General features: G+C 49.3%; 1 protein-coding gene across 1 annotated transcript in view; it reads left to right on the forward strand.

The window, feature by feature from the left end:
- The window catches only part of CCDC88C (coiled-coil and HOOK domain protein 88C), a 121,434-nt gene that overhangs the window by 4,941 nt on the left and 104,465 nt on the right, over window positions 1-12,028 (forward strand). The window contains exon 3 of the mRNA XM_081829738.1: window positions 4,048-4,156. Within this exon, the coding sequence (XP_081685864.1) occupies window positions 4,048-4,156 (109 nt within the window). The remainder of the gene's footprint in view (window positions 1-4,047; window positions 4,157-12,028) is intronic.

Consider the following 12,028-nt stretch of genomic DNA (forward strand, 5'->3'; position numbering starts at 1 on the left):
GTGTGTGTGTGTGTGTGTGTGTACGCTCCCAGGTGCCTGAGGCTGTGTGCATCTGTACCTTTGAGAATGGACACCTTCTGATTTGAGGCAGTGGCTGTTGAGTGCAGTTGGGAATTTGGACTTGGGCTTGAGAGCCTGTGGCTTTGCAAGGCCTGTGGTAAGTCCAGCATTATTTGCTTTGTTCAGACTTTACCCCTGGTGCTTACTGCAAAATTCAGGATAATATATTATTCAGGGGTTGGAAACATCCTCAGGTCAAATGGGAGAGTTTCCTAAACATTTTTTTTTAATCTCTACACCCAACGTGGGACTTGAACTCACAACCGCAAGATCAAGAGTCGTACGCTCCACCAGCCAAGCCACCCAGGCTCCGCGAGTTTCCTACGTTTCTAAAAGGACAGTTTTTCACCTAGCATGTTGGAAGAGGAGTTTTAGTCCCATTCTGTCTATATAAAAGCTGAGGGCAAGTACTTGTTAGTTGAATGAGTTTGTGTTGGCAGAAAAGTGTTGGAACAAAAAAGATTTTTGTGAACTTACATGATTTCCTTTTTTGGCTACAGAGTATGACACTCTTTATGGGGGCTTTGAGTCCTTAAAAAAATTACACCAAAAATTTACATTGGTTGTAAGAGTGTAGGAAGAGACGGAAGAGACAGATGAGCCAAATAAAATTGCCCACGATTTAGCAATGCTATTATTCTGGTGTCTTCTGATGTCTATAGTATGGAGATATATGCTCCTTAAGGTATTTTTATGCAGACATGGGCTCGTGCTGTTGTCTTTTAGCATCCCTGTTTTTCAACCAGTGATACATTGTGGACATGGATGTCTCTGTGTCAATAGATCGTTTCTTGATTCATTTTTAAATTTTGGAAGTCTTTGGAATATAACTAAAAGTTGCGGGCTGGCTTTCCCAAGGGAGGGGGGGCAAGGTTGCTATAAATGTAAATCATAACTCTTAAAAATTCTAGGGCAAGTTGATTTGCTTTTTTCTAGTTAGAAGTTTTTGTTTTTTTTTTAAAGATGTATTTGAGGGACGCTTGGGTGGCTCAGTCAGTTAAGCATCTGCCTTCAGCTCAGGTCGTGATCTCAGGGTCCTGGGATTGAGCCCCATATCAGGCTCCCTGCTCAGGAGGGAGTCTGCTTCTCCCTCTGCCTGCTTTTCCCTCTGCTTGTGCTCTCTGTCTCTCTGCAAATAAATAAAATCTTTAAAAAAAATTTAAAAAATAACAGATTTATTTGAGAGAGCGCATATGTGTGCATGGGGGTGGGGGGCAGAAGGGGAGAGAGAATCTCAAGCAGACTGCCTGCTGAATGAGGAGCCCAACCCCATGACCCCAAGATCATGACCTGAGCTGAGATCAGAAGTCAGATGCTCAACTGACTGAGCCACCCAGGTGCCCCTCTAGTTAGAAGTTTTTATAAGGAGGTGCTGAGGGCCCCACACTTGGGACTCCAAACTGTTCCTGAGTTTGGACAAGCTACCAGATGCTTGCACCCAGTGCCTCTCTCCTGTCCTCTGACCTCTCCATATGGGGTTCTTGGCCTTTTGCATTCTCGGGCTATCATGAAAAAAAGACCTTTGTTAGTAATGATGGCTTTTGGGGACATGCAGTCGTGCAGTGGTTATAGGATGTCCTCTTCCTGGGATATAGGACCAAGTACGGGTCCAAGTTTGCCGGTGCAGACCTGGCCTTCTAGAATGACAGCCTAAGGCTGGAAGGATCCTGTCATCATTTTGCAGATGAGCACCCAGAGAACCTTGGCCAGTCTTGTGCCCCGGACTGACATCTGTGTCTCCTGCCCCATTTCCTGCAGCACAGAAAGTGGGGGTTCCTTGGTGCTGGGAGAGTGAGGATGAGCCTTCCTTAACCGTAGTTGACTTTTGTTTCCAATTATTTCTTCAAAGCCTCTCTACCCTGAGAGCCTTCGCTAAAGGATGGAGTACTAATGATCGTGATAATTAGTCTATATTACTCCTACGGTGAATGTCGAAGCTCTTTTGGAGTGTTGTTTCAGTTAGCTGAACTGGGAGAACAAAAGCAGAGCTGGACAGAGGCTTCTCTGCTGTTATCTAGGGGACACGCAGGTCCCCACCCCATGTGTGTGCTATACCTTTGCACACGCAGTGAATGTGCACCGTGTATTCCAGCACGTGGGCTGAGGCCCCCTGATTTAAAGCTGGGACTGCAGAAACAAAACAGAAAAAGCTCTGCTTGATAAGTTCTGTTTTAAGAAGTACTTTTGTCAATAAAATAGCTTCTCTCTTGAGGCATCTAAAGAGAGGAGAAGTGAGCCTTTAAGATAAATTGTTTGCCACGTTAAGTATACTTCTGTAGCTAAAAATGCCTTTGTGGTTTAAATTGTGAATGCCGCCTCTATTCCTAAATTAATTTTCACTGAACTGTTAACGTTTGTTTTCTCAGTAATGAATGGCTCCAAGAGAAACGTAACGTGCAAATGGCTTGGCCAGACTCCATTACTGTGTGGGGACAATAAGAAATGTCGTCACATGATGGTTGAAAAGAGATTCCCTGGTTGCCCCAACGTGCCCGTGTGATTATTTTAGGGGATACAGGCTGGTTGAATAAAATCCGTAGCTATTACTGCGTGTTACAGGTAAAGGGCTTTGCAAACACACAGTGCAGGGTAGGGCCTCCTGGTGTATGTGTCAAATATTTAATGGTCAAATTCTAAACAGTTCATATTATTAAAGAAAAAAGAAGATTGTACTTCCAGTGACGTCTGAAATGATTTCTACTTGTGGATTTTTTTGTTTGTCAATTTTGTGTTCATTACTGCCTTTGGAATGAGCGGCGTGGCATGGAGGTTGATCTCCTTAACTGCCCAACTCCATCTGTGCTTCCGTCCCATTGCAGGGCAATTACTGAGGAAGAGGCTGACTCTGCCCTCATCCCCGTCTCACAGGGCCGGGGATGACCGATGAAACACTAAAAACAGCCCTCATTTGAATTAGTGACATGGAGGGAGGGCTTTGTTATGAGAAGCATCGTGTGATACATGGGCAGGTAGAAGCTAAATCCGGTCTACCCAGTCTGTTCTCTTCACGTAAGAAATATTTTGAGAAATGTCCTGGACGTGGATGAGTGGAAATACAAATCACTTGATTCACATTTCTAGTTTCATCCCAACCAGACCCGACTTTTGCCCAAGATTGGAAAATAAATGACACCGTGGGGGTTTCCCACATGAATTATTTATATCTGTGCACTTAGCATTTCTTGTAGGGTACGTAGGACACCATGTCACGTCACAGGCTCCTGCTCTTGGTTTTTCACGGTAGAACTGTGTCCCCGAAATGTAAATCACAGGCAGCACCAGCCCTAGACCAATCTGGCGACAGAGGTGGGGGATCCCAGTGAGATGGAACATGAGTGATTTTGATTTATTAATTCAGAAAAATACCTTTTTTCCCCCTTTCTTGGTATTTCCTATATTTTGGTTCAGCTTTTAATCTTTTTAATCTTGAAATCTATCTTGGGAGAGGTTATAAGTTTTTCATACAGTATCACTTTTGGTGTCTGCATTGGCCTTTGGTGATGGTTTATGGGTGCTGCTAGCAGTTGGAACGGAAATAACGTTGACTCAGGGCCCATGATGGGTTGGTGCTGGGGGGTGGGGAAGGAGGGAGGTGATGGGGGCCCCCCCTAAGGTCCATGGCTTGGCAGTAGCGGAATAAGGATTTGACTCAAGGGCGCCTGGGTGGCTCAGTCGTTAAGCGTCTGCCTTCGGCTCAGGTCATGCTCCCAGGTCCTGGGATCGAGCCCCGCATCGGGCTCCCTGCTCAGTGGGAAGCCTGCTTCTCCCTCTCCCACTCCCCCTGCTTGTGTTCCCTCTCTCGCTGTCTCTCTCTGTCAAATAAATAAATAAAATCTTTAAAAAAAAAAAAAAGGATTTGACTCGAGCCACATTTTCATAGCCTCGTAGTTACTGAGGCTGGGGGCGGACTGAGCTGGCTCTCAGCTGGAGATGGGGGGGGTGTGGCAAATGCTGGGATATGCAGTTTCCGTTCTCTTCCTTCTCCAGAGACCCGAGGCCAACAAATCAGCGCATCAACAAGCACGTTAACAACGATGTGAACCTCCGCATTCAGAACTTGACCATCTTGGTGAGAAACATTAAGACCTACTACCAGGTAAGGGCTGGGAACTCTGTTCCCCTGGGGTTCTGCTGTGCATCTGGTATCGTCACTAAACGGTTTCCCCCACAGGAAGCCAAGAGGAAATGGTGTTCATGGTTAGGTATCTGCTTGCTCACGCTTAGTGTGTTTTCACTTGCATCCTTTTTTTTTTTTTTTTTGGCATTGTGGGAAGGGTGTCAGATGTTGGATTACTTTGTCTAGCGAATGTCCTTTGAGCTGAGTGCAAAGCATTGTGCCTGGTATGGTGGGGGCCCCAGGGATGGTCCTTGATTCACAGCGGCGGCCCCAAGCATGCTCTTGAATGCGGACCCTGACGTGGTGTAGCCCACAGCTGAGTGAGTCTTTGTTCAGGAGCAACCGGAAGGGTGGAGGGAAAGAAGGGACCACAGAAGGGTTATGTTCATGCCCCCAGCTTGCGGACAGGAGCACTGGGGTTTGCGGTGTGGAGTGACCATTTGGCAGGTGGTCCCTGTGTCTCAGCAGCAGATAGGTGATGGGTTGGGCAAGGGGACCTGATGGGGAAGGGCTGTTCAAATATCCATCCCAGCCTTTGGAAAGTCAGGTGAGAATCGTTGACGTTAATGGGAAATAGATTTAAACTGTGTCTCTCAGAGCCCTGGTTTTTAAACTTCTTAGCATGAACCTTTTCTCCACCCGCCCCCCCCCCCAACCCCTGGTGCATTTTTCTTGAAACCCCAGGTGAAACCCTAGTGACTCTGATTGACTTGAGGGTTAGAGGGCCCTAGTGTTCTCTGCTCAACACCCTCCTCTCCCGCTGGGGCATCTCTGTGGGTTCCCAGGACCTTAAGGAACACGGTTTGAGAACCACTGCTCAAGAACAAATCTTTTCCAGACTTCATGCTGGGGCTTCGCTGATTCCTTGGGCAGACTCTGCCTCTGGGACCTGTTCCTAGCATCAGCTTCCTGGACTGTAACTCATCTCGGTGCTGGAGTCTAGGGGCATTTTCAGAGTGGTGAAGTCCTTGTCAACATGTGGGAGCCCTTGGGCCACCGTGTTTCGCTCTCTGTCCTCATGCAGTCGTTGCTGGTTCTGAGGTCAGCTGAGGCCTCATGCTGCATGCTGGGCTGGCTCCTGCCGAGGGCTGTGGTTGCTGCAGAAGCCCTCCTTCTTTTGCCTCAGTACGAGTTTGAAGACGGAGGGGAGAGGAAGGGAGTAGACAGTGTCCTGAGTTTTCCAAGATGATTGTTTCCATCCTACTCCCATCGAGGTCGGGGTGCATGAGAGAGGGTTACTGTGCTGGGATGCTTTCCCTGTGTGGCCAGTTCCGCAAACCACCTGTGCTCACAGCATGGACCATCGGTGGCCCAGCACTGTGGACTTCCTGAGCAGCCTCTCTGAGGCTTAGATCCAGCCCCATCCTTTTAGTCCCAGATAGATGCCAGCTGGGCTGAGGAGGGGGGCCTGGGCGAGCTGGATCTCTGGGGCTGAGTGGGTTGGTTTTCCTGCCTGAGGGGTGCCACACTCAGGCCCAGGCATGCTGTAGACAGGTGGGAAGTATTTAGCGAGTGTATCCCTGGGGATGGCCATGGGCAGGGGAAGCTGAGCAAAGGCAATGGGGCTATTAGTGAACTTGGGTCTGGGCACGGAGGGGGCTGTCTGGTGGCTGGGCCGGTGGTTCAGCATGTCCTCAGGGCTTGATCCCTATCTGCAGGCACCATTCATGGTGAGGTGCTTTGATGCTGTGTGCTAAGTGCAAGGGGAAGTGGATGGTGCAGGTAGCTCAAGAGACCCCTAACCCCTGCTGCAGAGGGGTGGGGAAGGCTTCTTGGAGGAGGGGCCACCTGAGTGGAATCCTGGTAGGTCACTAAGTTTCTGTGTTTGGAGGGTCATGGGAAAGAGAGAAGAAGAAAGGGGGTGGAGGTAGAGGAAGCCATGGAAGCGTGAAACGGGTCTGTCCTTGATCTATCAAGGTCCGTGTTTTGTGCAGTTGCTCAGCAAAGGTCTGTTTTATCAAGTTTCAGATGACTCCAAACTTGAGAGGATGCGAACATGAGAGATACAGAAATTCGGAACAGGCTTGCAAGGCTGGCCAGAGCCAGTGGCGATCGCTCGACAGGTGTATCTTGGGCCACAGGTGTGGCTGGGAGGTGGTAACCTCTCCCTGGTGGCAGCAATGAAGCTCTTGTGAGCAGCATGCAGCAGTCAGGCTCTTGCTGCAGGCTGTTGGCCACGCAGGGGCTGTCCTCTGCTCTTGCTGGCCCAGGGAGTCCCGCGCTGGTGGTGGGCGGTGGCTCCCAACCGTCCAGATCTGGGCTGGCCCGAGGGAGCTTGACACCCCCTTGAGACCGTGTCAGTTTGGAGGCAGATTGCTGCTCTGTGTAGAGTTCCAGAAGATGAGACACAGGGGGAGGAAAAGATGTCTAGCCCATTCTCAGGGCCCAGAAAGACTCACAGGTAGAAAGGAGGACCCTGCATCCTTGTTCTGCTTCTGCGCTGTTAACTCTTTGGGGTTGGTGTGCGTTGGCAGCCCCAGCCCGGGGCAAGGGTTTGCTGCAAGCATTTGGCTAAAGACTGCAGAGCCGTCCCTGCTCCTCGGTCAGTCCTGCTCCCTGGGAGAAAGCTAGTGGGCCGCTTACCCTCTGGGCTGGCACAGGTTAGGTGTGTGGGCAGCTCTGTGTATTTTTTTCTTTCCGATTTATTGTAAAATAAAGTTAAGTCCTGGTCCTATAAGTAATAGGTGCTCTTTATGAACAGCTTGGAAAATAAGTAACAAGAAGAAAAGAACCACCCACAATCCCACCACCTAAAGACAATCCCTGTTAACATTTTTACTGTTTCCTTCCAGTTTTTGCATGAATAGTTTTTGTTTTACACTGTTGTGGTCGTGCTGTATATACAATTGCATATCCTGCCTTTTCCCTGCCCCCTGACATTAAAGCGTAAACATAATTGGTTGTTATTATAAGGGGTCATGAAAGAAAGTTTTCCAAGAGGAGTACTGCCTGAGTCCCCTTGTGAAATGGCCCCTCAGCTTGGGAGGGCTCAGGATGAGGCAAGACAAATGCTGTTCCTTACTGTTGCAGTGTGGCCTGGACGGGCGAGAGCTTGCCCCCCGAGTAAGTGGGACTCGCACTTGCCTGGGGCATTTTGGTAGACTCCTTGAGGTCACAGAATCCAGCCTTGGGTCTTGTTTGCCAAGCAACGGTTCTGCCTACTGGCTGTCCCCTTCTTTTCTGAGGCACCATGGGGCAGGGACAGTTAGAAAGGATGGGGACCTCTCTGGAGCAGCACGGGGTTTATCACACAAGGAAGCTCAAGTTTTGCCTCTGAACACCTGTGGGGTTGGTGACTCTTGACCTTCTTCTGGGGCAGACAGTAGACGGTGGGTGAAAACCAGCATGGCCGGACTCTGTCTGACCACTGGTGTGTCAGCCAGGGTCTCAGGCTGCCTCCTGACCTGCTGCTTGGACTTCTCTGGGGCTGGGGCCTAGAACCTGCATTTTCAGAAGTTCCCAGCTTTTGGTCTTACCCTCCTCCCAGCAGGCTGGGGAATCAGTGGACTTCTCAAAGCGTGGTCCCCAGACCTGCAGCATCAACATCACCTGGGAACTTGTTCAAAATGCCGATCGTCAGGCCCCTCCCCAGACCGGCTGTGGAAGTCCGGCTGGCTGTCTTCACAAGCCCTCCAGGTGATTCTGATGTACACTCTCGTGAGAACCAAGGGTTAAAACTGTTTCTAGTGACCTCCAGAAGAGGCATCTTCGGCCAGGTCCCCCCAGGTGACTCCTCTCCATCACGTCCAGCAGACGAACGTCTCATCTGTCCAGGGACAGGGAAGTAGAGAAGAGAATGCTTCGTTTAGTTGCTGCCTTTTACGGAAGAAAAGGCTGACAGCGCAAGGTGGAGGTACCTGCCCCCTGCAGGACGAGCCTCCGCAGACGGAGGCACATCTGCTGGGAGACCTGGAGGAAAGGCAAGCTTGGACCAGACCTGCATGCTGCCTCCAGCCACATGGCGGGCCAGCTCTGAGCCCCGCCATCACATAATGTTTGTTTTACTTGCTCAACAGCCAAACTCTTTTTCCTGAGTCTTTTTTTTTTTTAAGTTAAATTTTAGAATTATAGAATGGTTCTTTTTATATTCAGGTTCTTGAGTATTAAATGTATGTTGATTTGATAGTGGAGCCAGTGGGAGAGTGATCTCGTAGAAGCAGAAATCCCTGGGGCAGCAATGGCTGATGTGTGTTTATTCCTTGGGGGTTGTGCACGGTGTCCCACTGCCATTCCCTGCCCCGGACCCCTGCAGTCCTGTTCCTCCTCCCAACAGTTCAGACCTGCCGGTCACGTGAAGTTACCGAGACTTCTTTGGCCTTATGCCGGTGGGAAGCACTTCAAACAGTGACCTGGGTAAATTCGGCGTGTGTTGATCTTTGTTGTCAGGTGTATATAGATCTCTGTCCTGAAGTCGGGACCCTCAGGTGAATGTGGGGACCCACCTGCAGAACTTACCCTGAGGTGAGAAATTTGCAGAGTTTCTTGGAGCTGCTTCCCTTACGGATCATGTGCCAGAACAGTCTGCTTTCCTTCTCTGGGCTGGAGTTCTCATCTGTCCAGAAGAGGAAGGATGCGCCCCCATGGGCCTCAGATTCCACAGTCACACGATGGCCAGAACCAACCAAGATTTACAGGTCACTTCCAGGAAGCTTTGATTTACGAGGTCCTTGAACTTGGCTCTTCTGAGCTCTGGTCACTCACCATGGTCAGAAGGCCTGGACCGACCCAGAATGTCGGTTTTTTTTTTTTTTTTTTTTTTAAGATTTTATTTATTAGAGCATGAACAGTGGGGAGGGGGAGAGAGAGAGAAGCAGGGTCCCTGCTGAGCAGGGAGTCCAACGTGGGGCTCGATCTCAGGACCCTGATATCATGACCTGAGCCCAAAGCAGATGCTTAACCAACTAGCCACCCAGGGATCCCGAATATTGTTCTTTACCTCGGAAGAAATAGAAGAATGAAGAGTCTGGGGTTGCTTTATCTTCTGTAGTCTTTTTCTTTATTGCTTTGAAAAATTAAAGTAGTACAGATGTTTCTAATGAACGCTTGTGTATCTCTTAAAAATAAATATGAACACATGAATATAGTTCATATCTGCTTGAGGCTTTTTTCTCCCCTTAAATAAAATTTCTCTTATCAAAGTCCCCAGGATGCCTCCAATGTGTCCAGTTATCCTTCCCTCCCTCCCTGGAGATAATCCTCATTGTTAATTTCGTGGGTATCCAGTTCACATTTTTATGTTCTTGCTCCATGTATATATACCTTTTCCCCACTCAGCATGTTTTTGAGATCTGTCCATTTTTGGTGGTGGTTGTATTAGATAAGCATGGGCTGACTAGTTAGAATTAGCTCTAGAAATATGTGCGCTCAGTTTGAGACATGAAAGACACTTCAAAAGTAAGAATAGAAGGAAGCGTACATTTGATATTGTTGGTGGGAACATGGAAAACTCGCATAGCTTTGTCTCATTCATGTGGTCAGTAGGGTTCAGTTAAAGTGAAGCCTCCGTAGGTGGGTGTGGCCTGCTTTCATGGATAGGAATGGTGTTCAGGGGAATTTACAACAGTCCACACAGGCCATTTCTACAGTACCAGGGGAATTTGCTTTATGACGAGTACAGTGTATCCCATTTGCAGGGGAGAGCTTTCGCCACTGTGGTTTTTTTTTTTTTTTTAAGATTTCCTTATTTTAGAACGAGAGCAGGAGCAGAGGGGGAGGGGGAGGAGAAAGAGAAGCAGACTCCCCACTCAGCTCGGAACCAGAAGCTGGATTCCGGATGCTGGACTCTGGACACGGGGCTTGATCTCGTGACTCTGAGATCACGACCTGAGCTAAAATCAAGAGTTGGACACTTAGCTGACTGAGCCACCCAGGTGACCCTCCATTTTTGGTTTTATAGAGGAGGGCTGTGAGGTTCCACCAGAAGAGGATGGATATTCTTGATTTTGTAGCTTATATTTGTAGTCTGAGGGACGTAAAAAGTAATATCTCTTATTATAAAAATATTTTCTGATTGCAGATTGGGAGAAATAAGGAAAATTAAGTTCACCCATTATCTCACCACTTAAAGATGCCGTTGTTAACATTTTGGTATTTAGGCCTTCCATCTTTGTGTGTGCATGGGTTTCAAAGTGTGGATCACCTTATCTATATTATGTGTAACCTGCTTTCTTATTTACTGTGTGGTGAGCATTGTCCCATGTCATTAAATGTTCTTTTGTAATAGGAATTTTAGCGTCTACATGGCAGGTCCATCATGTGGCTCTACCGTTATGGTTGATACTGAGTTACTTGTGTCTCAGAATCATAAACACCGCCACCATGAACATGGTTGGTACTTCACCCTTCCACCAAATGTTTTCATTTCTTTGGGATAAACGCCTGGTATGGAATTCCCGGGTCAAAGGGCATGAATACTCCAAGGACTTCTGTTCCTCGCTGCCAGGATGCCCTTTCTTGCCGACTTGCCCGTTCGCGTCCTTCGCGTATTGTGTTGAGGTACGCTGTGTTCTGTATTGCTGTTGAATGCATGATGAATATTCGGTGTCTCTGCCATGCGGATGAAGGTCTGAGGTTTTTACTGTATGCCTGGGCGAGTTTCCTTGCATTGGGAGTACTGTCGGAGGCTGGTTTGGCGTCTCCAGCAGGACATCCTCCTGGCGATGGTGGCGTGCGGTAACGGCATGGTGGTGAGGCTGGGTGGTCTTCATCAGAGAGGCCCCTGCGTCCTGGCCCCAGGTCAGCAGTGGGAGCTCTCTTTCTGCTGTGAGCTTGCCCCGGGAACTTTGCTGCTTCCCCGTGCCTGGGAGCTGTCCGTGTACAGTTCTAGAGGGAACCTTCCAGATTATGTTGGGAAGTGAGCCCGAGAGGGACGGTGGTCTTCGTGGACCCCTCCTTTCCTCTTTCCTTCTCACTTCCTGGCCCTCATTGTCTCTAGGGTAGTGATGAAATGGGGGATGAGGAAGCTCTGGGACACCAGAGAGGTGGGTGTCCCTTGCCAGGGGCTGCCTGGTTCTTTTCTCTTTCTTGTTCTTAAGGTCCTTCTCCATGTCTGAGATGCCCACATCTGGTGGCGTGGGAGAGAGGCCAGGTAAACCAGCCGCTGTAACAGTTGGGTGATCAGAGCCCAAGAAGGGGTGAAGCTCATGGGGAGCTTTCTGGAGTGGGTGACACTTGCCCTGAGTCTTGGAGGATTGGCAGGGAGCTAGACTGGCAGAAAATGGGGTTCATGGGGGGATGTCCTTGGAGAGGAAAGGCACCTGCAAAGCTATAGAGACATAAAATAGCCTGAGGGCTGATTAGATCACTTCAGGGTGGCTAGAAGTTGGGTGTCTTTTGCAGGTGGTGATGGGTGAGGCAGGAAGATGATGAGGTGCCGGGGCAGGGAGGGGGCAGTGGATGGCATGCTGATGAATTCAAATTTCATCCTGAAGGACTCCGGAGTCTTTGGGAGAATTTTTAAAAGGGAAAGTTGAACAAAGGAAATGCTGGCCACCATATCAAGAATGGATTGGTGTCAGGAGGGAGTTGGGGAGTCAGGGTAGATCATGGGGGCCTGGACCAAGGCAGGGGCAGAGGGGATGAGTTCTGAGAGATACCCATGGGGTATTGCCCACGCGGGGCCATGGACAGCAGCTTGCTAGGTGCCCCACCTGGAGCAAGCATCTGAGGGGAGGGTAAATGTTTTCCCAGGCCTCGGACCTCTGAGGTCTGCAGCAGATCTGCCCCCACTCCCACCAGGGCCTCGGGGTTCAGGACCTGCCCCATGGGGGCTGAGTGGCAGTGGCTCTGGGTCAGCTGGGGAGGGGGGCGCTGCAGGAAGGTGGCAGCTTTCAGGGCTGCTAGAATTCCCCT

This window comes from Leptonychotes weddellii, chromosome 9 (genome assembly GCF_054177405.1).
Source record: "Leptonychotes weddellii isolate Sample4059 chromosome 9, ASM5417740v2, whole genome shotgun sequence".
In the NCBI taxonomy this organism is placed as follows: Eukaryota; Metazoa; Chordata; class Mammalia; order Carnivora; family Phocidae; genus Leptonychotes; species Leptonychotes weddellii.